The sequence below is a fragment of the Fusarium vanettenii genome, assembly GCF_000151355.1.
Source record: "Fusarium vanettenii 77-13-4 chromosome 11 genomic scaffold NECHAsca_80_chr11_7_0, whole genome shotgun sequence".
Taxonomy (NCBI): domain Eukaryota; kingdom Fungi; phylum Ascomycota; class Sordariomycetes; order Hypocreales; family Nectriaceae; genus Fusarium; species Fusarium vanettenii.
The window spans coordinates 1-25,155 of record NW_003315809.1 but is presented as its reverse complement, the minus strand read 5'-3'; the positions used below and the strand labels follow the sequence as shown (position 1 = coordinate 25,155).

At 45.8% G+C, this 25,155-nt stretch overlaps 8 protein-coding genes across 8 annotated transcripts; 3 read left to right on the top strand and 5 right to left on the bottom strand.

The window, feature by feature from the left end:
* Positions 1-490: 490 nt before the first annotated feature.
* NECHADRAFT_52813 (uncharacterized protein) lies at positions 491-2,701 on the top strand (the record flags this gene model as incomplete). The annotated part of the gene is made up of 4 exons (XM_003040101.1): positions 491-656; positions 706-1,230; positions 1,281-2,354; positions 2,451-2,701. The coding sequence occupies 4 exons, from the start codon at positions 491-493 to the stop codon at positions 2,699-2,701; spliced, it is 2,016 nt and encodes a 671-aa protein (XP_003040147.1).
* Positions 2,702-2,769: 68 nt separating this feature from the next.
* On the bottom strand, positions 2,770-3,597 carry NECHADRAFT_52820 (uncharacterized protein; the record flags this gene model as incomplete). The annotated part of the gene is made up of 2 exons (XM_003040092.1): positions 2,770-3,447; positions 3,505-3,597. The coding sequence occupies 2 exons, from the start codon at positions 3,595-3,597 to the stop codon at positions 2,770-2,772; spliced, it is 771 nt and encodes a 256-aa protein (XP_003040138.1).
* Positions 3,598-4,441: 844 nt separating this feature from the next.
* NECHADRAFT_97467 (uncharacterized protein) lies at positions 4,442-5,645 on the bottom strand (the record flags this gene model as incomplete). Its single annotated transcript, XM_003040091.1, has 3 exons — positions 4,442-4,717; positions 4,770-5,302; positions 5,366-5,645. 3 exons carry the CDS (start codon positions 5,643-5,645, stop codon positions 4,442-4,444), a joined length of 1,089 nt encoding a protein of 362 aa, XP_003040137.1.
* Positions 5,646-6,319: 674 nt separating this feature from the next.
* Positions 6,320-8,510, top strand: NECHADRAFT_87039 (uncharacterized protein; the record flags this gene model as incomplete). Its single annotated transcript, XM_003040100.1, has 6 exons — positions 6,320-6,348; positions 6,412-6,480; positions 6,532-6,957; positions 7,010-7,656; positions 7,725-7,816; positions 7,875-8,510. 6 exons carry the CDS (start codon positions 6,320-6,322, stop codon positions 8,508-8,510), a joined length of 1,899 nt encoding a protein of 632 aa, XP_003040146.1.
* A 700-nt stretch (positions 8,511-9,210) lies between these two features.
* NECHADRAFT_52792 (uncharacterized protein) lies at positions 9,211-10,702 on the bottom strand (the record flags this gene model as incomplete). The annotated part of the gene is made up of 2 exons (XM_003040090.1): positions 9,211-10,528; positions 10,605-10,702. 2 exons carry the CDS (start codon positions 10,700-10,702, stop codon positions 9,211-9,213), a joined length of 1,416 nt encoding a protein of 471 aa, XP_003040136.1.
* A 1,350-nt stretch (positions 10,703-12,052) lies between these two features.
* NECHADRAFT_87037 (uncharacterized protein) lies at positions 12,053-13,866 on the top strand (the record flags this gene model as incomplete). Its single annotated transcript, XM_003040099.1, has 4 exons — positions 12,053-12,287; positions 12,356-12,535; positions 12,645-12,906; positions 12,987-13,866. The coding sequence occupies 4 exons, from the start codon at positions 12,053-12,055 to the stop codon at positions 13,864-13,866; spliced, it is 1,557 nt and encodes a 518-aa protein (XP_003040145.1).
* On the bottom strand, positions 13,824-20,252 carry NECHADRAFT_102067 (uncharacterized protein; the record flags this gene model as incomplete). The annotated part of the gene is made up of 8 exons (XM_003040089.1): positions 13,824-14,064; positions 14,129-14,379; positions 14,443-14,593; positions 14,649-17,762; positions 17,818-18,823; positions 18,881-19,629; positions 19,739-20,082; positions 20,131-20,252. The coding sequence occupies 8 exons, from the start codon at positions 20,250-20,252 to the stop codon at positions 13,913-13,915; spliced, it is 5,889 nt and encodes a 1,962-aa protein (XP_003040135.1). The 3' UTR covers positions 13,824-13,912.
* Positions 20,253-24,097: 3,845 nt separating this feature from the next.
* NECHADRAFT_52809 (uncharacterized protein) lies at positions 24,098-24,274 on the bottom strand (the record flags this gene model as incomplete). Its single annotated transcript, XM_003040088.1, has 1 exon — positions 24,098-24,274. A coding segment is annotated over one exon (177 nt), but the record flags the coding sequence as incomplete, so codon positions are not given.
* Between the last annotated feature and the right edge of the window lie 881 nt (positions 24,275-25,155).

The following is a 25,155-nucleotide window of genomic DNA, read 5'->3' as shown; positions in this document are numbered from 1 at the left end:
TTATGTATAGTAATAGCATTGGATCAAGGTACAGAGCAGGTGTTACAGTTGTGCCGTGGGCGCCCTGCAGGGTAGTCGTGATACAGTATACCGCGTTAGGCAGTCATGACCTCGATGAATCGAGGTCATAGGTAACCTTTTGTCCAATTGGTCACGAGGATTGCTGCCCTGAAGCCACTGCCTAGCTGCCGCGTAACAGCAGAGGTTTCTGCCAACACAAGAGATCGTAGATCCCTTGGGCCATTGAGATGGCAGAGTGTGACTTACTAATTAGGTATAGTAAAGTGCTCTGCCCTGGAATGGCCTAAGCTCACTGAGACAATTTCTTCTCCACTCCATTGTAATGCCGCTTGTGACCGCCCTAATCTCCAAGGGTCACACGTCACCTCTCTTCAATCCACCCTCGGGCAGCTTGTGCCATTGACATGCTGTACCAATTAAAGCCGCTGCAATGAATGACTTGCAGGCGGAATCGCCCGGAGTCTCGCCTATGTGGCGCAAGTCTCATGCTTGCAATGAGTGTAAGCGCCGCAAGGTGCGGTGCTCTGGAGGTGCAAGATGCTCCAACTGCACTCGAGATAGAAAGGAATGCAAGTATAACTCGGCCCTACAAACGCTTACAGCACTTCAAAGGCCAGTTTTATCGCTCTGGCTAAGTTCAAATGTACTCACACTGACGCGCCCATAACAGGCAATTAAGGCGAGCGGAAAACCTGATAGCATCTATTGAAAAGGCATGGGCTATTCACTTGCCAGACGTCAAGATGCAAGATGCCATTCGGCAACTAGAATCAGAAAGCGCAGATGTACCTCGCCATGAGACTCCTGTTGCCCTTCCAGGGCCTCCAGAGATGTCATACAGGCCGACGGCAAACGAACACCTAGCTGACGCGAGTCCCGCGGAATATAGCAACGCAGAAGACTATGAGTTTGATGAATCGCAGGATTTTGACAACTCCACTGACGGCATGGGATCTCTTATTACGGAACCCGGAAAGGTCGGCTATACCGGCCCTCAGTCTGGCGTTGCAGCCTTGAAGTTCCTCCAAACACTACACCTGTACATCCCCGCCGATTGCGGAAGACCGCTTCCATTGGATGAGCCTGATACGCGCAGCACAGCAGAAGCATCATCCGCCGATGTCTCGCGCTACATAACGGATTATTTTACCATGTATCATACTGCTTATCCTATTCTTCATGAGGGGACCTTCCGTGCTCGTGTTTCAGGTAGATCACCCCGTGCTACTTGCAGGAATTCATCATTAACGGCATCTTAGGTGCGTTGGCCAAACCACGAGATGGCTCATGGCCGCTGTTGTATAACATTGTTATCGCCATGGGAGCCTTTGTTGGCGAAACTGATGGGTCAAATGCGGACGTCCCTTTCTACAAGAAAGCCCGCCAAAGCCTGACTATGGATATCCTGGAGAAAGGATCACTCAGCTATGTTCAAGGTCTAGTGCTAATGGCCAATTACCTGCAAAAGCGTAACAAGCCCAATTCTGGGTTCGTTCTCATCGGGATTGGTTTCAGTATGGCACTTGCGATAGGCCTCCATCGCGAATTTGGCTTGCCGAGCTCGAGCCCATTTACCATGGAGCTCCGTCGAAGGGCATGGTGGACTTTGTTTATCTTCGTGTCTGGGGCACAACTCACTCTCGGAAGACCACCCGTCTCCCTCGTTGGCGTCAATGTTCGACCCCCATCCAATCTGGACGACCAGGACCTTGCTGTGGATATGGAACGATTGCCGGATCCGAAAGAAGGCCCGACCATGACATCTTGTCTGATCCATCAGATCAAGCTGGCAAAAATCGCCAACATGGTTCAGGTCGAGCTGCTTACCCACCAAATACCGAGTCACAACAGAGCGACTACACTAGGCCAGAATATCGCGAAATGGCGCCAAGATCTGCCCTCCTGTTTCGATGAGCAACTGACACTGGAAACATGGTTCGAAATCCCAAAGCGAATCCTCATATGGCGGTCTTTCCACCTCCGCATTATTCTCAATAGACCGATCCTGTTCAAGACCATTACGGCAAGAGAAAAGCTCGAGACAACGATTGGGCCGATATCCGCGTGTCTTGCAGCGGCTGACGAGTGCGTGGATTCCATATGCGGCTACCTCGAAGGTCGGATTGAGCATCCACGAGGTTTGGCATGGTATGCTACGTATTGGCTCATCACAGCCAGTTTTGTGCAGGCGACTTGCTACATGTATGATCCTGCACATACTCTCGCGCCGGCGTGGAGACGTCACTTGAAACGGGCTGTGGATTGCTTGTCAAACTTGGGGGCCACGCATGGCATGGCCTTACGGGCTCAGGACATCCTTAGGAAGTTGCTTGGTATGTTCAATGAATTGGCGCAAATGGAGCCGTCACTGACAACCACAGACCAGAGCGAGCTTCTGTCCTTCTTTGGGGCACCTGGGACCGCGCCAGCCAATGGTTTACAAGGAGTCTCGCTGAATGCATGGGACCCTACTGCTCAGGGTCCATCTCCCTCCCACAATTCGGCTGTTCAAGACCAGACAGACACGATTTTCTTCGGAGAAGGGGGCATGTCATTTCCTTGGTATGCCCAAGGCTCATCAGATGCGGAACTGCTTGACGCAACTGGAGGAATCATGCTACAGGGAAGCTCGGATGTTCGGGGACCGTACTTTGAGTGCGGATCTTGGATGCCTGCATAAGCATCATAATATTGCTTCTATAGCCAACCGATTTTAATAACCTTCATGGGATGGATCGAGGTAACAGCTTATATGTACAGCATTCCACCATTGGCGCACACAACGTCCCCAGACACCCATCTCGATCGTTCCTCGCATAGGAAGCCTACAATCTCGGCAACGTCGTTCTCCGTTCCCGCCCTTGGAGCAGCTGGGGTCTTTTTGTTCTGCTCCTCCATCCGAGCCAAATGCACTTCTCCAGCTGCTTTATACATATCCGTATCCACAGGTCCGGGATTAACCGCATTCACTGTGACGCCGTACCTGTGTCCCAGTTCTGTTGCCCAAACACGTGTCAAAGCCTCAACAGCCGCCTTGGATGCCGAGTACACTGACTGTGTGGCATAGCCACCTCTCGCAGAAATGGATGAGATATTCACAATGCGTCCGCCGGCATTGACGTATCGGAGAAAGGCTTGCGTCATGAAGATGACTGCGCGAACGTTGACGTTCATTATTCTGTCATACTCCTCGAGCGTTATCTCTTCGAGGAGGGTTGCAGCGGACCCAAGGCCGGCATTATTGACGAGGATGTCGACGTTCGAGACATTGAAGGCGGCGAGGGTAGAGGAGAGGACGGCTTCTGGGGAGGAAGGAGATGCAGCGTCGGCTTGGATCGCATGGGCGGAGGAGCCGAGGTCTTGGGCTTTGCGTACGAGAGCATCCGCGTGAGGTTTAGAGGATGCGGAAACATAGGTAAAGGCAACCTATACTGTTGGTTTAGCATGTGTCCCGACAAGTTTGGGCTGGAGGTTAATACAGACCCTAGCACCTTGTTTCGCCAAGGTGAGGACGATGCCTTTGCCAATCCCCCGAGCCCCTCCCGTGACGATAGCAACCTTGCCTGTTAGTGACATGTTTGTTTTTGCTGTTGCACATGAGGCTACTCAGACGCGTCCGCGCGCCTTAGATATACGATATCCGTCGTCGGTCAGGGATGACACCAGCCATTCCTACACTAGTGCCTTGGCTGTGGGGAAGCCTGAGAGCCCGCTCGGAGGAACCGCCGAGCGCGAAGTCTAAACAACTGGATCCTTGTGAAGGGAGGGGTCTCCAAGAACTAGATGGAGATATGGAACCGCATGTGATTACGCCTCCGATGCTACCCTGGCCACTCTTACGCCAACGGATGCCGAAATGGGGACAAAATGCATCGTCTGAGAGATTCGTCGGCGGTTCTCCGCTCGGAGTGCTTCCTCGGCGCCGTCACTAGTTTGAGCCCGCTTGCCCGACACAGGAGCAAAGAGATTTTATTATCCCATCGACTGTGTTAAGGCTCCAGCTGGGTCGCTACAGGGATATCTAACCAGTGAAATGGATAATATGAATGGTACATTATTTCCCACCTAACTTAACCTATGATACAAGTCCCAACAATATTTTGAGTTGCAAATCGCGACATCACACTGCCTGATGCCTCCTTCTATTGCTGCTGACCGGCCATACTCATACTCCCGGTAGCTATTATCCTCCCCGATAAAGTTTTAGCCGTCATATTTGAAGACCTCGGCAGGTATTGACGAAGAGCCCATTAATAACTTAAGAATCACTTGTATGTTTTTGATGGAAATAATTGATGATGCATCGTTAGGTTCCCGGCATGGAAGCCAGTTGTTTGACATTGTGGTTAGAGTCTAGTCTAGTTTAAAGGTCCTCTCATCCCTGCCGGTATCTGCGGTCGATTTTAGGTCACCAGGCCGTTCATTCGTCAATGATTTGAACTTTAATAGCCCTGGCCGCCGGATTCGAAGCCGCTTGAAACGCTTCTATGCCCTCATCTAGCTTGAATCGGTGTGTAACAAGCGGCTTCAAGTCGATCAGCCCCTCAGTCACAAGGCTGATTGCCTTGGGGTAGGTGTCATGGTATCGATATTGAAAGCGAAGATCAATCTCTTTCGACGAGAGGTGCATGAAAGGGATGTTCTGAAAGTCCTTCCCAACTCCGATGACGAAGACGGAGGCTCCAAACGCCGCAGCCTGTATGCGTGAGTAAATGGTAACATCCTTGGCGTTCCTGGGTATTACTTACATAAATTGCGGCATGGATACTGGACTCTACCCCCGTGCACTCCAAGACTAGTCGTGCCTCTGCCCCCAAGGCGTCTACCATTTTCTTACCCAGGCCCTTAGCGTCATCACCGCGCTCAACGCGGACGGTGCGAACCCGCGGGACGAGCTCCTGGGCCTTGGCTAGGCGGTTCTCATCTAGGTCGGTGATGACGATCGGCGCCGCACCCGCTGCATGAGCAGCCAGAAGGGTCACCAGGCCAATAGGCCCAGCGCCACAAATGACCAGCGGCTGCCCTAGACGAAGGTTGGACCTGTCGATACCGGCGAGAGCCACCGACAAAGGCTCAAGCAGCGAACCTTCCTCGTAGCTAAGGCTATCAGGCAAAGAATGAAGCCAGGCCTCAGGGTGGACGTGGTAGCGACGCAGTGTACCATGATAAGGGGGAGTCGAGAAGAAGACGACATCAGGACAAGCGTTGTACTGGCCGGTTCTGCAGTAGTAACACGTCGGCTTGGAACAAGGAATTCCGCATTCAAGGGCGACTCTGTCACCTGGATGGGTGGGATGTCAATGTTGGCCATTCTCCGAAAGGCATTAAGCAAATAATCACGTACCTGGCTTGAATCTCGTCACGTCTTTTCCTGTTTTGATCACCACCCCTGAGCTTTCATGGCCAAGACCGTTCTCGCCACACACAACCATGTCACCGATATGGCCGTGCTTCCAGAAGTGCACATCTGAGCCACAGATGCCCGTTGCACGGACATGGACTAGGCAGTCCGTGGGGCCTGGCTCCGGGATGTCCGTCTCGATGAGATGCAGGTCGTGAGCTGGGTTGGTTTGAACCGCAACATTCTGCGGCTTCCGCTGTAGGACCTCGGTTACGGATGCCATGATTGCAATGTACTTGCCGGAGGATGATTATTCGTGTCCTTTGGTTCGGTGACTGGCGGGGTATAAGCTTTCAAATACTTGTGTACTCTACTCTGCATACTACAAGGCATTCTCCGACCGACCGACCTGGTGGTGGTATCCGCCGAACCAAACTCGGGCATGATGCGAAGTAGTGCGGCCGTTGAGCAAGTCTCCGTAATTGCAGCTCGGAGGAAGCACCGACGAAGAACGAGGGACGCATTAGATACGTTTACCTATACTAGAAACAGCTCTGTTTGCCACGAGTCGTTCTCTGACCGGCGTGCGCGGTGGCGCTATTATCCTAACTGACCTCGGGCACGATGCGATTGGTGCGGTTGTTAAGCATATCTCCATAATCCGGCTCGGGGGAACCACCGAGGAAGACCTAAGAGAAAATGAGACTAGTTTACTTGTATTAGAAACTGACTCAAGACAGTGACACTCTGGCTCGGGGATACTCCGAGCCGCTGCAAACAGTCCCTCAAGCTCAAGCCTTGGCAGCGGTATCATGCGAAGAAAAAGGATTTCATGCTACCCCAGATTCTCCGCATTAGAAGAAAGCTGGGGAACATGAGTATAATACAACAACGTGCCCCATGCTCCACTTCAGCATTCACCCCCGTCCAGAACAACTCATCACAACCAACATAACCATGTCTTATCCCATTGAGCAAGCCGAACAGTATGAGCACCCTCTCTTATACTCCTCGTATCCGAATCACTAACTCATTGGTTTTTGCAAAAGCCTGGAAACCCCCGTCGACGAGGCGCGGCGGCAAAGCGTTGCCAGCATGACGCAGAATACTACCGGCGAGTGAGTACCAGACCCAGAGCATCGGATGTATATGGATTCTGACATTCCAAGGATTAAAAACCCACTCGCCGGCGTGCCAAAGGCAGACCTCCTTCGAGACGTCGAAACTTACGCCCAGGAGCATGCATTGACTGAGGCACTGCCATACCTCCGCAAAGGCGCCCTTGTTGCCCAAAACCCCGGCGATCTGGAGTCGATCGAAGATCTGAATGAAGAAGACCGAAAGATTCTCCGAGACGAGCATGAACACCGATGGAGGCACCCAAAATCGCTGTACTATACCATCCTCTTGAATTCCATCTCCGCTGCCATTCAGGGTTGGGATCAGACGGGTTCAAACGGAGCCAACTTGTCGTTCCCGCAAGCCTTCGACATTGCGGACACTGGCGAGGCTTGCACAGCCGCTGGTACTTGCGAAAGGAATTCTTGGATCGTTGGGGCCATCAATGGCGCGCCGTACATGGCTATCGCCCTTTTGTAAGTTCCGCACTCTAAACAAGTCCATGCCGGCCCATGCTGACCTTATCAGTGCTTGCTGGCTCTCCGACCCTCTGAACGATCTCATCGGCCGCCGAGGGACAATCTTTGTTGGCGCCATCTTCAGCCTGTTCGCCCCCATAGGCCAAGCCCTTGCTCAAAGTTGGCCGCAAATATTGATTTGCAGAATTCTACTTGGCATTGGAATGGGCCTCAAGGAGGTCACAGTTCCCGTCTTCTCAGCCGAGAACGCACCTACCAGCATCCGCGGAGCTTTGGTCATGTCATGGCAGCTCTTTGTTGCTTTCGGTATCATGCTAGGCTTCACCGCAAACCTTGTCGTGGTTAACACCGGAGCCATCGCTTGGAGGCTTCAATTTGGGTCAGCATTTATTCCGGCAGTTCCGCTACTCATTGGAATCTACTTTGCCCCAGAGTCTCCTAGATGGTTGATCAAGAAGGGCAGGCATGCCAAAGCATACAGGTCGCTTCTCCGACTCCGCAACTCACCACTCCAAGCTGCCAGGGATCTGTATTACATTCACTCGCAGTTACTCGCCGAGGAGGCGTTGATAAAAGAGGAGGGGCTTGATAAGTCAAATTTTTTCGCAAGAGCGGTGGAACTGTTTACCGTTCCTCGAGTGCGTCGCGCAACGCAGGCTTCTGGAATCATCATGATTGCCCAGCAGATGTGCGGTAGTAAGCCTTCCTCTCCTAGATGACGTGGAAAAAACATCAGATGTGCCTCTAACAGCCCTTGAACATAGTCAACATCATTGCTTTCTACTCATCGACTATCTTTTCCCAAGCGGGAGCGAGCAATATCACAGCGCTGCTCGTATCATGGGGTTTTGGAATGGTATGTTAACCTGCCTCAACCTCCAACTCATCACATTACTCGAAACTAATCCCAATAGACAATGTTCGCTTTTGCTTTCCCAGCCCTATACACGATCGACACTTGGGGCCGTCGCGCCCTTCTCATCGCAACATTCCCTTTCATGTTTCTCACTCTGCTCGGGACAGGCATGTCGTTTTACATCCCCGAATCCTCCGATGCTCATCTTGGCCTGATTGCATTCTTCATCTTTGCATTTGTTGCCTTTTACTCCCCCGGAGAAGGTCCCTGTGCGTTTGTCTACTCTGCCGAGGTCTTCCCTCTTTCCCACAGGGAGATGGGCATGTCGTGGGCGGTGGCGACGAATAACTTTTGGGCTGCGGTATTGGGACTTACATTCCCACGCATGCTGCTCGAATTCACCCCTGCAGGAAGTTTTGGGTTCTATGCAGGATTGAACATCGTCGCTCTCGTGGCAATCTTCTTGTTTATGCCGGAGACGAGCAAGAGGAGCCTGGAGGAACTCGACTATGTTTTCGCTGTCCCAACAACAGTTCATGCGAAATACCAACTCACAAAGGTTTTGCCGTGGTGGTTCAAGAGATATGTGCTTCGCCAAAAGGATACAGTCGAACCACAACTGTATCATTTTGAGAGCATCGAGGCATACCCGAGGGGAATGGATCGCAGAGATGATCGGGATGAGAAGAATTAGCTTCTTCTGCAAGTATATACAACCAGGGTCGCTCATTGACAGTAGTGGGATATGGACCTTCTTCACAAGCCATGGAGAATGTTCTAATCCAGGGGATGGTTGAATTACTCGGTGTGGTCAGATTTGTCTCGTTTGTAGCTAATTAAAGCACATACGCTCGTTTAATAGCTACCAGTGTGTTAAGTGTGTAAACTTGTATAAAGCTTCAACCATTATTCCCGCCACCCCACGTTATAAAGAGCCGAGTTGACAAGGGATGGTGTACATGTCTGAATAACCGAAACTAATCTCTAACCGAATGCCGTAGGCTATAAATAGATTAACTGTCTGCATCGCCCCTACGAACAGCATCCGTAGTACACTATTAGGACCTCCACGCTCCATAACCGGCCAGCCGTTCCGGAGTCAATTGGCGTCGAGCCTCTTGTGCCAGCTGAGCCTCTCTGAGTGCTACCGAGCCTTTCTGACCTCTCTGTAGCTGTCGGTGGAATTCCCCTATGAAAATTCTCGTCACCAGGTCATGCACCGGCTAAAGGCTAACCACGATGGCTTGCACATCAGCTGCCAACAAAGAGCAAGCAAACCCCACCATGTCGTCTCCGTCCGTCGGCTGTCCCACACCAGTATCGCATGCGGTGAGGCCCGCGAGGGATGTCTTGGGCCGCCGACCCAGGAGCTCTCCCACGGTGATAACCTATTCTTATATGGCTTTTGCCACCGCCTCAGCATGGTCTGATAGAATCTTGTTCAGCTCTTCCCGCCTCACACATTGATCTAAACTAAAGCTCTTTGCCAGCTCCTCCAGCTCATCTTTCGTCTTGTCCTTGAAAAGCTCTGCAAATTGGTCGTTAAATGAATTAGCCAGGAAGCTCTGCAGCACATGCGCCTCGATATGACGCCGGGTTCCCCAGATGGGAGGATAGGTCTTCTTAGCGTCGGGAGCCACCTTGTCGATCCATGCGAGAAGGGGATCGATAACGGCTGCAACGTCTGGCGATGGATCCTTGCCCCACTGGTCAAGCTGCAGCTTCTTCTTGATCTTGAGGATCAGGTCGATGAGTCTGTTGTACGCCGAGTCAGGAGAGGTAGTTACCATTCCTTGAAGACCGATGTCCTTGTAGAGCCAGATGTGCCATGGGATAGCATATTGGTCATAGATGCGAAGTTGTTGACCAAGAAGGTTGTACCGCGACTGGTTGATGTTCTCCGCGTCCGGATCTTTCCTCGGGTCCGCATAAACAGGGCCAAACTCTCCATTCCAGATAGGCAGGCCCTTCTCACGTTGGAACTCAGACTTGCGGAGAAACTGCCCCTCAAGTGCCGCATTCTGCTCCGGCGTTCCCTCGTACCGCTGGCCAGTCGGGAAGCCCATGAGAGAGTAATCGTGGATAGAGTAGGCCGCGTTTGGAATCTCAACAAACTCTCTCCACTCCATAGCATAGGTGTTGCCGTCAAGCCAGAGAATATGGTCGGGATCAATGGCGCGGATGGCCTTGTCAAGTCGACTGTAGAACGCCGGTAGCCGATAGTGGAGGGGGTCTGCAGGCTCGTTGATCGGGTTGTATCCGGCAACCCAGGGGTTACCCTTGTAGTGTTTAGCTAGCTCCTCCCAGAGCCACACAGTTCTATCCTGGAAGTCCTTGTGGTCCCAGAAGGCGGCGTACGTGGTCGTGTTGTCAGCATGCCAACCGCCACTTTGGCCTCCGGGAAGAACGTGCATGTCCAAGATGGAGTAGATTCCCTCCTTGGCGCAGGCCTCGATGACTCGGTCAAGATGCTTAAAGCCGCTTTCTTTCAGCACCCGAGGGTTCATATCGTCCTCAAAATGACGGTAATTGAACGGAAGTCGCACGCAGTTTAGTCCTAGGCTCTTGAGGAATCGAGCATCATCCTCGTTGAAAAACCAATAGAGCCAGCGGTCAAAGAAGAAGTCATACTTTTCTTGTCCCAACACCTTGAGCAATGCTGATCTAAGAGGTGTCTCATGTCCAGGATAGCCCGTGATGAAGTTTTCCATGCTGATAAGAGCTGTCAACATCCACAACCGAAACACCTGAAGCAAACACATGATCCAGGGAGTAGACCGTAACTTACTTTAGCCAACCACCGACTCCCACACCTCGAAGGATCACCGAATCTCCATTCTGGTCGACTACTTTCTCGCCCTTCACTTTGAGAATACCCGAAGACATCTTGATGAACGGTGCGGTTGGCGGCGTAGGTTGAAGACGTTGTCAAGGGTACCAGGTGTGCATATGACGGATTGACCAAGACTTGCAACAACGCTATTCAATGTCACAACTTCGGGTGTATTTAAGCGACATGGCATCAGCATTGGAGAGAAATCCCTCCATATACGTTCACGGGTAATGCTATACCCAGCGGCCATCTGCAAGCCAATCAGAGTATCCAAACAAAGTCACGCCATAATGGACAGTAGTGAGAACAGACAGGGATCAGAACCATTACTCTGCATAATCTGATGTCTGTAGGCGAGCGCGGTTGCTGTCCAGACGCAGACCAAGATCGTTTGCATGAGGGCCATACCTACCAGCAGGTATGTATGTAACTATGCCGATGCAGGGTATAGGGATCAGTAATATTATTTGGTGTACATGAGCCACAAGGTATAGCGAGCGAGAGATAGTCTAGTAATTTGCTCCTAAAGGAATACCTTTCGACAAAGTCTAACTAAAGCTATGATATATAGTAAAAGTTCTTTGTGGCGAGGTAGAAGTATCCCTATCTTTTAATATTACTGATCTTTACACCTTATATCCTTGCCTTGAGGTCGTAGGATTGCAATTAGCCTAAATAACCAGGCTTATTATCCAATCGGTAAATATCATAACCCATACTATCTGTCTGGAGGATTCAAGCTATAGAGACATCGCCATATCGCTGTCCTGTGATGACATGCACTAAGGCGGAAATAACGGGCGAACATATAATCACGGAACAACATGCGACATCAGCGGAACCCTCACAGAGTTGGGATACCCGGTGGGATGGGGAAACCCACCGAACTTGGAGGGCTTCACCCTTCCCTTTTAGTCCAGATAAACACGCTTATCTTTCAATCTTGCATACCATAGCCCATACCACTAGTGCAGGGGCTTCAGATTATAGAGATGTCGTCATATCGCTACTCTATAGTGACATACACTAGGTGCGGAAACATGCACTCATGTGGATATACTTAGCATCATCACGCAACCTTGAGTGATATTGTCGGAACCAACCCAGAGCCGCAATACGCGTATAGAGGCAATTGAACCATAATTAGAGATCTTGGCTATGGTTATGACCGGTAAGCTGAAAGCCAGTGAGATATCTCCATGCTTTGACTGGGCTCTGTACACGGCGTACAAATATCCCCCCTGCCAATCTGCTCTCTTTGCTCTGATCAAATCCATACCCAGGTTTATACTACCTTGATCATCGCTGTTACCACTTTCTTCAGGCCTCCCTCCGCCTCTCTGGCACTCGTGCATACTTTGGAAACGCTCAAAGAACATTTCGTTCTCGACAGCTGGACCGTCATGGCTACTTCCAAAACCCAGACCGCCGCCTCGCTCACGGATGAAAAGGAGCCAAATACCACAGTGGTCGAGTCCACGAGGCTTCTGGCTAATGACCAAACACCTTGGTACCAGAAACCTAACCTTAGGAAGCTCTACCTCCTTCTGGTCCCTGCTGCCATAGGAGTAGAGATGACTTCGGGCTTCGATGCCAGCGTCTTAAATGGACTCCAGGCTGTGGAAAAGTGGAATGAACGTAGGTCGATTCCGGAATCTGCTTTCATCAGCTCAATAGCCAGTTCAAGGGCTGACCACCGGTAATAGGATTTGGTAACCCAGATGGTGCCATCTTGGGCGTCATCACCTCAAGCATGACTTTCGGATCCATGTTTGGCATCCCTCTTGTCCCTTACTTCAACGATCGCTGGGGCAGGAAGCCAGGAATTGTACTAGGCTCAGTGATCGTCATCCTTGGTGTTGCCATCCAAACTGCCGCCATCAACAGTGAGTGATATAATCCCACAGCACTGTCTGGGTGCCCATCAAAAAGACGGTGGACAGTCACCTCGCCGTGTTACAACCTACTTGTTGACTAACGACTGTCTCAATCAAGTGGCCATGTTGATTGCGTCAAGAGTCATTATGGGGTTTGGTCTTCCTTTTGCCACTGCCGGGGCCGCCGCTCTTCTCTCGGAGCTTTGCCATCCGAAAGAGCGTGCTTCCATCAGCGGCATCTTCCACGAGAGCTGGTATGCCGGTGCAATTCTTGCTGCAGGTATCACGCTAGGTACTTTTGATTGGGGGACTAGCTGGAGCTGGCGCCTCCCGACCCTATTCCAGGTGCTTCCCTCACTGCTACAGCTGTCTTTCATCTGGTAAGTTGCGCTTTGCCATCTCACGCCACTTGGGCATCAGGTCGTATACGATTTGAATCGAGGACTGACATACATCCAAGGTTTATCCCCGAGTCTCCTCGTTTTCTGATCGCCAACGACCGCACTGAGGAAGCCCTAGCTATCCTGGTCAAGTATCACGCTGAAGGGGACGAGAACTCACCTTTCGTGTCGGCTGAATACGAGGAAATTACCGAGACGCTTAAGAAAGAGAGAGAAAGCAGCTCCCGACCTTGGAAGGAGCTTGTTTCCACTTCAGCAAACGTGAGACGTGTGCTTATTGCCATTGGGGTTGGCCTCTTTGCTCAGTGGTCTGGAAATGGACTCGTCTCTTTCTATCTATCCAAGGTCCTAAAAACCATCGGCATTACCTCCCACCTCCAGCAGAACCAGATCAACCTTGGCCTCATGTGCTGGAACTTGGTCACCGGTGTTGCTGGGAGCTATGTCCAAAAGTTTGCACGCCGACGCGTACAGTGGTTGGTCTCGTACGGCGGCATGACTCTTGTATATGCTTGCTGGACAGCTTCGTCAGCCGTCTACTCCAACGACACTAGCAACGAACACGCTAGTCGGGCCGTTGTAGCGCTCATCTTCGTTTACTACGGGTTTTACAACATCATGATGCCGTTGGCATACATCTATATCACCGAGGTGTTCCCGTATCTGCAGCGCAGCAAAGGTATGGCTATTATGCTGTGGCTCAACCGTGTTGGCGGCGGTTTCAATGGATTCGTCAACCCTATCGCCTTGCGTGCCATTCAATGGCGGATGTACATCGTTTACACGTGTTGGCTCGCGGTAGAGACCACCATTATCTACTTCCTATACCCCGAAACTCAGGGATTGTCACTGGAGCAAGCTGGCGGGGTTGTCGACGGAACAAAGTTAGATGAGGTCGAAAATGAGAAGGGATATTCTGACTCTAAACGGGCCGAGTAGAGCTTCGGCTCTATATGGTGGCAAGTCCGAGACATAGAGTCTTCAATTATGAGACAAAAGGCCCTTCGTACTTGAACAGATGTGGCGGCTTTCCAGAAAAGTTGACCCTCAAGCCCAGCCCGCACTGTTCTAGATCACCATAGCCAATGCATGGGTACATTTTCCCAGGTTTCCTTCCCCGATTTCTAAAATCCCATCCTAAAAACAATTAGCAAAGTAATGCAAATGCTTTTCCGTCATTGAACCCCGAGTTCTAACTTACCAAAATCTATCTTCCTACCATTGAGGGTGCAGATCCTCTTCCCGGTTTTCAAGTCAAGGCCGACCCCTACAGTGTCACCGGCACCGAAGTGTGAAGCCCGTCCACCATTATGGCCGGCTTCTGATGGTGCCACAAGGTCACCGAAGTACACATTTCCGTCATTCCCTTCGTATCCCCATGAACGGGCGAAATCTCCGGGCAGTTGATTCTTTTTCAAAGTTGTTTCGTGGCAGAAACCAACTCTCAGGGCTCTAAATAATATGGTGAGATTTATTAATAGTAAGGGCGATGATACGTGGGAAGCGAGGACTTACTTAGATTTCCAATTTGGGAGGACGTCCAGCTCAAAATAGAAGTACCGGGTTGACTTGGATAACGGAGGAACGCATTCTTTGCTTATGATGCACCTGTGTTTTCGGAGTCGGTCACGATGTTGAATTGTCTCGCGCATCAGCATGTGGATCTCTATCAAACACTAGTGAGTAACCACTTCAAGGCTGCTAAACAACGAGCCACTCACGGTGGATACCAGGGCACTCGGAATGCCTGGGGACAGTACACGGTTTTGTCTCGATGGAGGGCTCCAAATATTCTCCATCCAGTGAGCTCGGCGTCATGGGGGTTGTTCGGGGATGCTCCGCAGGGAGATGTTTCGCAAAATACCGTGAGAGCTCCTCATTGGCCCTTTGCCAGGGACTGGGATTGTTGGGAGAATAAGCTGTGGCGTAGTCTAGGCAGGACCAATTATCCCCATCGTACCCTGTTGGGTCCGCCTTGTGTTTCATCAATTGCTCCACTAAGCCAAGGGTGTTCATTTTGAGCGACCGATGAAAAGGCAGGGGGATTCGTTTCCAAGTCGCCGTTGTCAGAGCCCTCCTCACATATGCTTCGAATGAACGCGGGTACCAGGATTCAAAACTGTCGTCAATCAGTTTGAGGAGAGTGTCCTCATCCAGGTTCGCATCGTCGATACGCTCAAGCACATCCCCAACAATCCCGTCGAGGTGGCGGTAATTTTCAGTGTAGATCAGTTTCAAATACTCAAGTCGCGTTCCGGCAGAGGTCTTTCTATGCTTGAGCAAGTCACGAGCGTTACTTGACCTCCAGCTGTCATTTCCTCGCTGATCTGCTTTGGGATTCACCGGCTGTCCCAGGATTGCACGATCTATTGGCGTCAAACCAGAGCCGTCTTTGGTTGCGGGCTCCACAGATTCTATGTTAAGAACCAATTGGAGGATATCATTGTCCGTTGCTGTGGCAGCATAGTGTGCTGGGGTGCACCCATTGCGATCTGGGCTCATGTTCAGATCTTTACCCTGAAGTAAGGCCTGCACAGCTGCCTTTTTTTCAGAGGCGCAGGCCCAGGAGATTGGCGGTGCTTTAAAATCTGGGTCCGTCTTGCTCATGATACTCGGCCATAATTCAAGAATTCGAGGTATTGACTCGTGACAACCACCATAACAAGCTGCGATGAGCAGTGTCTGATCCTGATAGTTGTCAAGTGTTTGGCGAACACGGTCAGGCTTGAGGAGGGATAGTGCAACTTGGTCGTATCCGAACTCTAGGGCTGTGTGAAGCGCTGTCCTCCCATCCAAGTCCTCAATTTTGGGATCGCATCCCTTTTTCACCAGGCTTTCGACAAGCCACATGGAGAAATCGGGGTCCACGGGGTGAATAGCATTGTGTAAGACGGTCCTGCCATTTTCGTCTTGTCCATCCAAGTCGCAGTCCGTAGCCAATATGCGGTCAATCATGTGCCGGAACCTCGTTCCAATAGCAAAGATGAGGGTCCACGACCCGGCATAATCCTCTGCCGACAGGTCAGCCTGATGAATATCAACCAGGCACTCAGCCACGTTGTAGTTTTCAGCTAGAATCGCAGCATGTAAAGGGGTCTGGCCTTCCGAGTCGCGAGCTTCGACGTCATATCCCCTTTGTATGAGCCTTTCGACAGTGCAAATCGGAGTGTACGTCGCAGCGAGGTGAAGAAATGTCTGCCCATCCTCATCTCGATAGCCATGCATCCGTCGAGCTAGTCGCTCAAAGGCAAACAGTGCGTTTTGATGGGTAGAGTCGGTTAAGCTGTCCCTTCGCGGTTCTGCCTCATCGATGATGTCAATGATCCCATCTACCCAGTCGGGGGTATCTTCTTCACTGCAGCTTGACATTCCAAAAGACTCTGACCCATCATCAAGGCCAGCGTCATGGCTTCTCGGCTCCAAGGGAGTGGAGTATGTATCCAGAAGATACTTCACTGGGCACCAGCCAGTTTTGTCAATCTTCAATGACCACCGGCTCGTCTCCAACAGCTGGCTGATGATCTGGCAATCCAGGACACCGACGGCCACATGGAGAGCCTGGCGACCCCAGATGTCAGTCCTTGTTGATGATTGCTTTTGCTTTTTCGTGATCAGTTCCACGCACTCCAGACTCCCGCTTTTTGCTGCCCAGTGAAGCGGTGTCATGCCGTTGATGTCGACCATGTCCAATGCTTGCTGAAGCTGCTCCTTCTCCAATCTTCTTTCAACCTCCAAAGCGCCAATCAAGTAATGCAATGCCGTTGGATTTCCCATGGCAGCGGCGAGGTGGAAAGGGCTCTGCTCAAAGAGATTGAGAATCTCAGGAGCTTGCTGAAGTCCGCGCATCTTCAGGTAACGCCAGAAAGGTTCCGACTCTGAACAGCAAGCGTAGTGAATTGGCTTCCAACCGAAAATGTCGCTTGATTTTCCCACGTCTCGAGGGAAGGCGATAGGGGTAGCGACAAGATATGAGTTCTTGTTTTCAGGTCGACTTGCCTTGTCCTTTGCATCCTTGATTTCTTTAAACATTCTTTTGTGGTCCTCCGATATGCCCAATGCCTCCGCTGTTTCGTGGCGAATGTTGACCTGTTTTCGGAAAGTTTCCTCTGGGAGCAAGCTCCAAAGGTCATTGCGGCGGCCTTGGCAATGGTAGAAAGGTAGGAGTTGAGCGATCATGTCCCTGAATTTGGTCTTGAGCATCCACAAGACTCCACTAAGCTCGCTCGCTAATTCTCTGCGCGGCCAAACGCCGCTACGAGGCTCGTTCGCAACCAGGAGAAAGTTCACTGTCGCGGCAACTGCAGAGTAACAGAACTGCTCAGGCGGGTCACTCCTGATAGTAGTGTCCAGTAAGTTGCGGTACAGCCGAGCAGTCTCTGCCCATCTGTGTTCTCGAGCAATCCGGGGGAGTAGGGTTAGTATGGCGCGGTTAGGAAGCAGGTCTTGGAAGCTAAGGGCAGGGATCATGCAGAGAAGGATGTCTCCTCTGCTCCCCAATCCGAACGACTCCATTTGTCGGACAACATTTGTCAGTTGGCGGTGCTGTAGCGTCGGGCGACTCCAAGTCTTTGAGAAAAGACCAGGATCAAATGCATCTTTGTTTCTAACATCGAGGTTTCCTTGCTTCTCGGACGATACCTGGTCCAGGACGTTTTTCTCTAAGTCCTTGGCAATTGCCCACATGAAACTTGTGAAGAGATGTTGAGCGAGGATTGTGGGAAGGTCTCCAGAGGAAATGAGGCCGAGCTCCCTTTCTTGGACTTCGGTCGGCCTGGGTTCGTTTGGGCTATACCCTATTTCGAGTTGACTCCGTCGTGGTTTCAATCTCTTTTGTTCTATCGAGCATATTAGTGATGCTTCGGCCAGCGATAATGAGCGTAGCGTACTCACCATCTTCCGATCTGCCGTGGAACCCAATGACGAGGTCCATGTTGGCTCTTGTGGGCGTTTTGGAACCCGTGTCATCATCAAGCTCTTCGACGATTCCTTCGTCAACCCACCAGGACAGATCCCGCAGAAGTACACCATCAAAATCGTATCCGAGAATGCGGTAGAACTCACGTCTAGGGCCTCCGAAATGGGCATCGGATGTGTGACTTTTTTTGGATTGCTTCTCTGCTGAACGTCTTGCATCAATAGTCGCCATCCAAAGAGATAGAATGGCTTCTATTTGTTCACTGGCCACTTTCCACTCGCCATCAGGTCTCTGCAGTTGTATGAATACCGAATCTTCTGTTTTAACGCCACTGTTGGAAAAGAGCGAGCTAGCAACTCTGATAGCCCACTCGGGCTCCTCGGTACAGTTCTTGAGGTTCTTACAGAAAGTATTCATGAAGCACTCGACAGATTGTGCCAGTGCCTTTGAAGCATCCTTTGAATGGGATTCCCATTGGCACAACTTGCCAAGCCGCTTGCGTACTTGGAGAAGCTGTTGACTTGACGGTGGCCGAGTGCTTGGGTTGGAGCTGTCCCTTCCGTTGGCCCGGTCAGACGGCGCACTGACAACTTGAGGCAGGGAGAAAAATAAATCCCTCGACCTAGGCTTTGGAGCCAGGACTTCCCACTGGTAGACCATATCCAAACCTTCGTCCCTTGGCTCATCCACTGAGGGTTGCTCATATTCCCGAAAACTTTGACAGTAGGTAATTTTCATGGCAAGAAAGTCGATTTCGTACTCGGGGGTAGCGTCGAGAGATTCCGGCCTTCGCGAGAGGTGCCTGCGGATAAATCCACGAATCACAGCCATGAGAACTATAGCTCCTAGTTGCGCAATAGAACATGGATAAGGGAGGCCACGAAGGCCTACAAACTGAGTGATGAATCCGGACCCAGCAGCCAAGGAGCCGAGGACAGTAAGAAATTTCCATGGCGTCCCCGGAGCGGTCTTGCACGAACCCTAAGAATAAAAACATTAATGTTGTACCAAGTGATATATTCCGTCGAAAGCTCGTACCTTGTCCATTGCCAGATCCCCGACAGAATGGTTTGTAATTCCACTCCTCGTAGGTTTTGTCTCGTTCTGCGCTGGAGCTTCAGTCGTCCCGCCGCCAGGAATCCTAGGCCGCTCACTACAAGATGTCATGATACGGCGTTTTGGCCCAGCAAGGATAGTGTAGCCTTGAAAGCCCTGGTCATTGACACTTTGACGACATTGGAGCCAAATTAGCCGAGGGAGTGCCTTGGTTGTGTCAGAGTCGCGCGCCTTCCAAACATCCTCATCGGTACTATTCCCCACTGCGATCGAGCAAAACGCGATTCCTGTTGAGAGAAGAAGTGACCCAATGAGATAACAAGAGAAGCCGTAGGACTTGCGCTCAAAGTTTTTGGTGTCCTTCAATGGGCCGTAGAAAACCACAACACCGGCAAGGACAAGAAGACCGAGCTGAACAATGATTGCGACGGCTACGGCCATTCGCAGCTCCTCTTTCTGCTTGGAGAAGTCAGGAACAAGATTGAGCTGCATGTTGGGGGGTAGGGGCTCCGGCTCAGTAGGAGGATGTGCCGGGTGGTGGCCTTCTGTGCCACTGGTTGCCTCAAGCACCGCAGTATCGTCGTCTGGAGGAGATGATCTTTTCCAAAACTCTCGACAACGCTTTCTCAGGCCTATCAGAAGTTCTTGAATGGGCTCGAACCCGTCGTCGTGGTGCTCTTCAATGGATCTGGTCAGTGATGTTAATGGCAGAAGGGCCTCTCGCGAGCTTACTATAGTGTACCATCAACTTCGGAGGGTCGTTTGCTTGTTCCCCATTGTCGGCTGCGGCTGTCTCGGTGGCAGTGTCGAGCAGGTGTATTCCGCAAGACTCTCCCGTACTTAACCCGCTCTCATTGCGCCCTCTGTGCATGTCATACTCATGGGGGAAAATCAGAAGTTGCATAATTCTTGGCCTGCCCATAACCCGAACGATCGATTTCCCGTCAAAGAGCTCGCAGACATCGTGAGATGTGGAAGACATTATTTCCAGCTCTGCGACTGCTCTGGTTTCCCTTGCGCGTCCGATGAAAGCTCGTACAATCTCTGGGCCTTGAACCCGGATCGCACTGGCGATAATCGTAAGAATTCCGAGAGGTACGATCGCAATAATAATATGATCTTCAAATGAGAGGCTTTCGCTGAGGAACTGTGCTGCAAACTGCTCCCCAAAGAGGGCAAGAAGTCTGTAAAATTAGCAAGACCATCTTCAGGTTACAAGAGTTATAACATACGGCGCGATATCCGTGAAGAAGTTAAAGGCAAATTCGGAATCATCTGCGGCGGCAGCCAGCTCTGCCATGAGGAAGATCAGAAGCAGACGAAGGCCCGCTGTGCGTTGGAGTTGACGAAACATGACGATTGAATGATCACTATCCAGAGATAGTTGTCGTTCTGTAGTATGCGAAAAGTGCTAAGAGGAGGTCTAATGAGTGAACAGCACGTTTCCAGCTCCCGGATTTCTCTCCCGCCATAAACCTCTGGCAGTTTTGGGCAGCATTGGGCAGGATCGGGCGTCCATAATGTGTGCATATACTTGTTGGGCCATTATTGGACAGTATTAACCGTGATGTTTTCGTTATATGCAGGCTAGGTAATACAAGCTGGTCGCATGACCATAACTATTTACTAACTTAATGCGGGCTAAGGCGGGCTAATATAAAAAACATTATTTAATTAATACCTTATTCTCTCTATAAATAAACTTAGTTTAGATATATCTAAGTAAATTAAGTTTAGGCTACTTCTTAAATTCGCGGATTTGTTTTTTTCTTACTTTATTTAGTAAATAGTTTAACAAGTCTAGGATATCTAAAATAAGCGCTATTACGCGCAAGTATATAATAATACTATTAGACTTTTTATAATTAAACCTTTTATAAATTTATTAAACTTAGAAGACTAATTCTTAGAGCTAGCCTCTTATACTAGTAAAAAATACTTATTATTAAGCGTAGCTAAGTTAGCTTTTATATTTAATTAGTAATTTAAACTAATTTTTATTAATATATATATATTCCTTATAAGCTTCTATTCTTAGATATTTATATTATTAAGTATATTATATAAATATTCGCTAAAATATAATAATTTATATAGATTAATATTTTTTAATATTATATTTATAAAAATTAATTACTTAGATTTTTATACCTTTGTATTTTTTTAATATATATTAAACTTTATTACTTTTTGTTTAATTATTTATTTTAGCTATTAATATTACTTAATATATACCTTAGTTATTATATTATTATAATTAAAAAAAACATTTAATTTAAAAAAATTTTTCTTTAAAGCTTATATAATAAAAGAAGCTTATTATAATAGCCCTAAATAAATATCTTTCTACTAGGTTATCTCCTTATAGCCTTAGTTATGCTCTAATATATAGTATTCTCTCTTATCCCGCTTACCGCTCTCCCTATCTATAACGAGAGGGTATTTCCTAAGGGATAAACTAGTCGTGCTAGTTTATATTAGCAGAGGAGAATATTATATAACCTTAAAGGGTAATATAATATTACGTCTAGTAATATACTTAAGGTATTAAGTATAACTAAGTTATATTAATAGCTAAGGTAGCTATTATATAAGAAAATATAGTAAATATATTCTATATATTTATCTAGTCTTTAGGTTAAATATAGTCGAGTTAAATTAAGCTATTAATATTTGATTTATATAGTCGAGAGAAATTAAATTAATTTTATTTAACTTATATATCTTCTTACCCTATAATTAGCTAATATAATAGGGTTAATTTTCTACCTAGTATTATTACCCTTAATCTTATTATAGCTATAATATAAGGCTCCCCCTCTATTAGTCTTATCCCTAAGGCTAGCTTTAGAGACTAAGTATTACCATAAGTAACTTAGACTTATAATTATTTCTTTTATTAATATAATATTAGGTTATATCGAAAAATTATCTTCTTACCCTAAACTTATTACTATGCGCTATAGTAATTTTTCTCACTTAATTAATAAATTTAATTTTAAGATACCTTAGTATTTTATATACTTCTATGCTAATTACTATCTATATATAGTAGCTAAAGGGAAATAATATTATAACTTTTATATTAAGAAGAAATATATAAATTGCGATTTTAGTCATATTTCTTTATAAGCTTATAGGTTATTATTTTCCTTAGTAATAGGTATATATTAATATATTCTAATTGCCTATATTTCTTAGGAGAAGGATTATCTTAAAGAATAAAAGGAGAAGGCTAAGGTAGACTTTTTAGAGGTCTTATCTCGCTTATAGTAGCTTTATTATTAAGAGAAGTATCTTTATAAGAAGGCTACTGAGATAATCTATTATAGTTATAAGGACTTAGATAAGCTAGATAAGGCAGAGTATCGCGATAAGGAGGCTTATTATAATTTAGAGGCTTAGGCCTTATCTAAGGTTTAATTACTAGAGGACTATAGGGTTATTAATTAGAGTATTATTCCTAAGTCTATTTTATTTTTATTTAATATTATTAATAAAAGTTCTTTAAAAGGTATTATATATTAATAAGATATTCTAAGGGTTCTTATATATTTTCTAAGTTAAAGTAATCCTTTTATTTAATAAAATATATTATTTTATTATTAATTTTATTTATATTAAGGATAGCTTTTATAATATATTTTTCTAATCTATTAATTTCTATATCGGGCTTATTACTTATTTTTACTTAGATAATATCTTATATTAATTTAAGTAATAAAAAATAAAAAATTAAATAGAGCTTAACCTTAGGTAATAAGTCTAATTTATAGTTATATTTTAAGATTTTCTTTTTAATTTTATATAATTTAATATATTTATAATTAAGTTTTTTATTTTATTATTTTATTTTAATATTTTTTATTGCGAGGTAAATTATATCTCCCTCTAAGAAAGTTAATCTCTTAATCCTTTTTTTATTAATATAAGTTATTATTTTATTCTTAATAAATTTAAGTTCTATTTATATTTCTTTATATAGATTATATAATTAGTCGCTAATAAGGATTACTTTAAGATTAATAATAATATCCTATAATTATTAATAAGTATCTAATATAAATTTAAAGTTAGTATATATTAATATAGTCTTTATGCTCTTATTTATAGCTATATTATAGGCTAACTAAGTAGCTAATAACTTTTTAACTTAATTAGTTTATTTATAATTAATATAATATCAAAGGTATTATTTTAATATTTAGTTTATATATTCTATTTAGCTATTTATCTCCTTATAGTATACTATAGAGAGCTTATAGTTAATTCCTAAGTATTCTATAAGGCTTTACTAAAATTTTAAAGTAAATAATAATCTTTAATTAATAATAATTTTAAGTAATATACTATATATCTTAGTAATATAAAAGTAAAAGAAATAAATAAATTCTTTAGCTATTATTAATTCTCTATAAGGTATAAAATAAGAAAATTTCATAAGTCTATTTATAATAATAAGAATATTATTATAAAAGTTTCTAATAGCTAATTCTTTTAATAAGAATAATTTAATAATAAAGTCTATTATAATAGCTTCCTATAGTAACTAAGATACTAATAAGAGTTATAGTTTACTATAGGGCTTAATATATATAATAAGTGAGTTAATTATATAAATAAGTTAATTAAAAATCCTAACCCTCTATATTTAGATCGCAATATAAATACTATAAACTATTTAATTAATTAAAATTACTTACTATATTCTTCCTTAGATATCTTAATTATTACTTAATAGGTCCTTATATTATAGCTAGGCTTACCGCAGATACTATAACGCCGAATACCCGGTCGCGTTAACCTCCCTTAACTACTACTCCGCGATAATTCCGCCATTACCTATGCATTAGTATCTATTTAATTAATTACTTGCCTTCTTTCCTTTACCGTTATAACCCCTCTTTTCTATAGCTAGGTCCTTTTTGCCCTCTATTATTAGCTTAATATCTTATTTACTTCCTAAAGGTCTTTAACCTTAGCCCTTAATAATATATTCTTATATATTATTGCTATTATATCCTTTATAAGAGACTTAAGAGCTCTTAGAATTAACTCTAGTAAGCTATTATAATACCTTTTGATTTATCTCTCGAGGTATTTAGACTAAGATCTAGCCTTAAGTATAATTTTTAGAGTCTTTAAAACCTAAGGGGTTAAGGGCTTAGCTTCCTCCTCGGTAGGTATTAAAGTCTATAGCTATATATTAAGCTTTAAGACTATAGCTTCTAGGTCAAAGGGAATAAAGCTAGCTCCTTTAAAAGCCCCCCTAATATTTCTTTTTATTATAATAGCCTTATATATAGTATAAAAAGCTAAAAAGAACTTAGTCTTTAAAATATAGGTTATAGAAGATCTAATTAGATACTTTATTTCTTAATTATAAGCTTATTTTAATATACTAAAGTACTTAATATTAAGGGGCTAAAATAAATAAAATAAATAAGGTAATATATAAAGCTAGATAATCTTATTCTCCTTATAATATCTCTTAAATTTAATAAAATAATAACTTTTATAGCTATTAAGGATTAAAAGATAATAAAAACTAATTAATTAATTAGTTATATACCGGTTAAAGTACTTAAGCTACTTAAGACTAATCTTATTATTAGTCTAGCTATTTTGGGTTATTATAATAGCCTAATTGCCCGGGAGGTTATTTTCTTAGTACTAATTAGTAAGGTAATATTAGCCCGCGCTAATAATAAGCGGCGGGATTAATTAGCCTTCTATATTAATTACTTAGATTATTATAATCTATTCCTAGTTTCTAGGTTATATTAATTTTAGCTTTAAATGCCTTTCTAAGCCTATAATAATTATTTCGCTTATAATTATACCTATAAGGAAGCTAGTCTTATTAAAATTATAGATATTATTTAATTAGATACTATACTTGGCGATTATATTTACTATAAGCCGAAATTAATTATAGATAATAATTAGATCTTTATATTTAGCTCTCTAGTAATTATATTTCTAAAAAAAATATATCTTAAGGTCTAGGTATTACTTAATAAAGTTATAAGCCTAATATATGCCGATAAGTAATATATCGCGGTTAATAAGTAATTAATTAGTTATTTCTTTAATATTATGAAGCCGAGGGGGAAATCCTTATAAATCTAAATCGAGAATAAAGTACTTAAGGATATTTTCCTCTAGATTAGATAATCGACGCGATTATAAGATACTATTAACTCGGGCTTATATGCCTTAGTTCCGATAATAGAAAGTACTATAATTAACTTTAT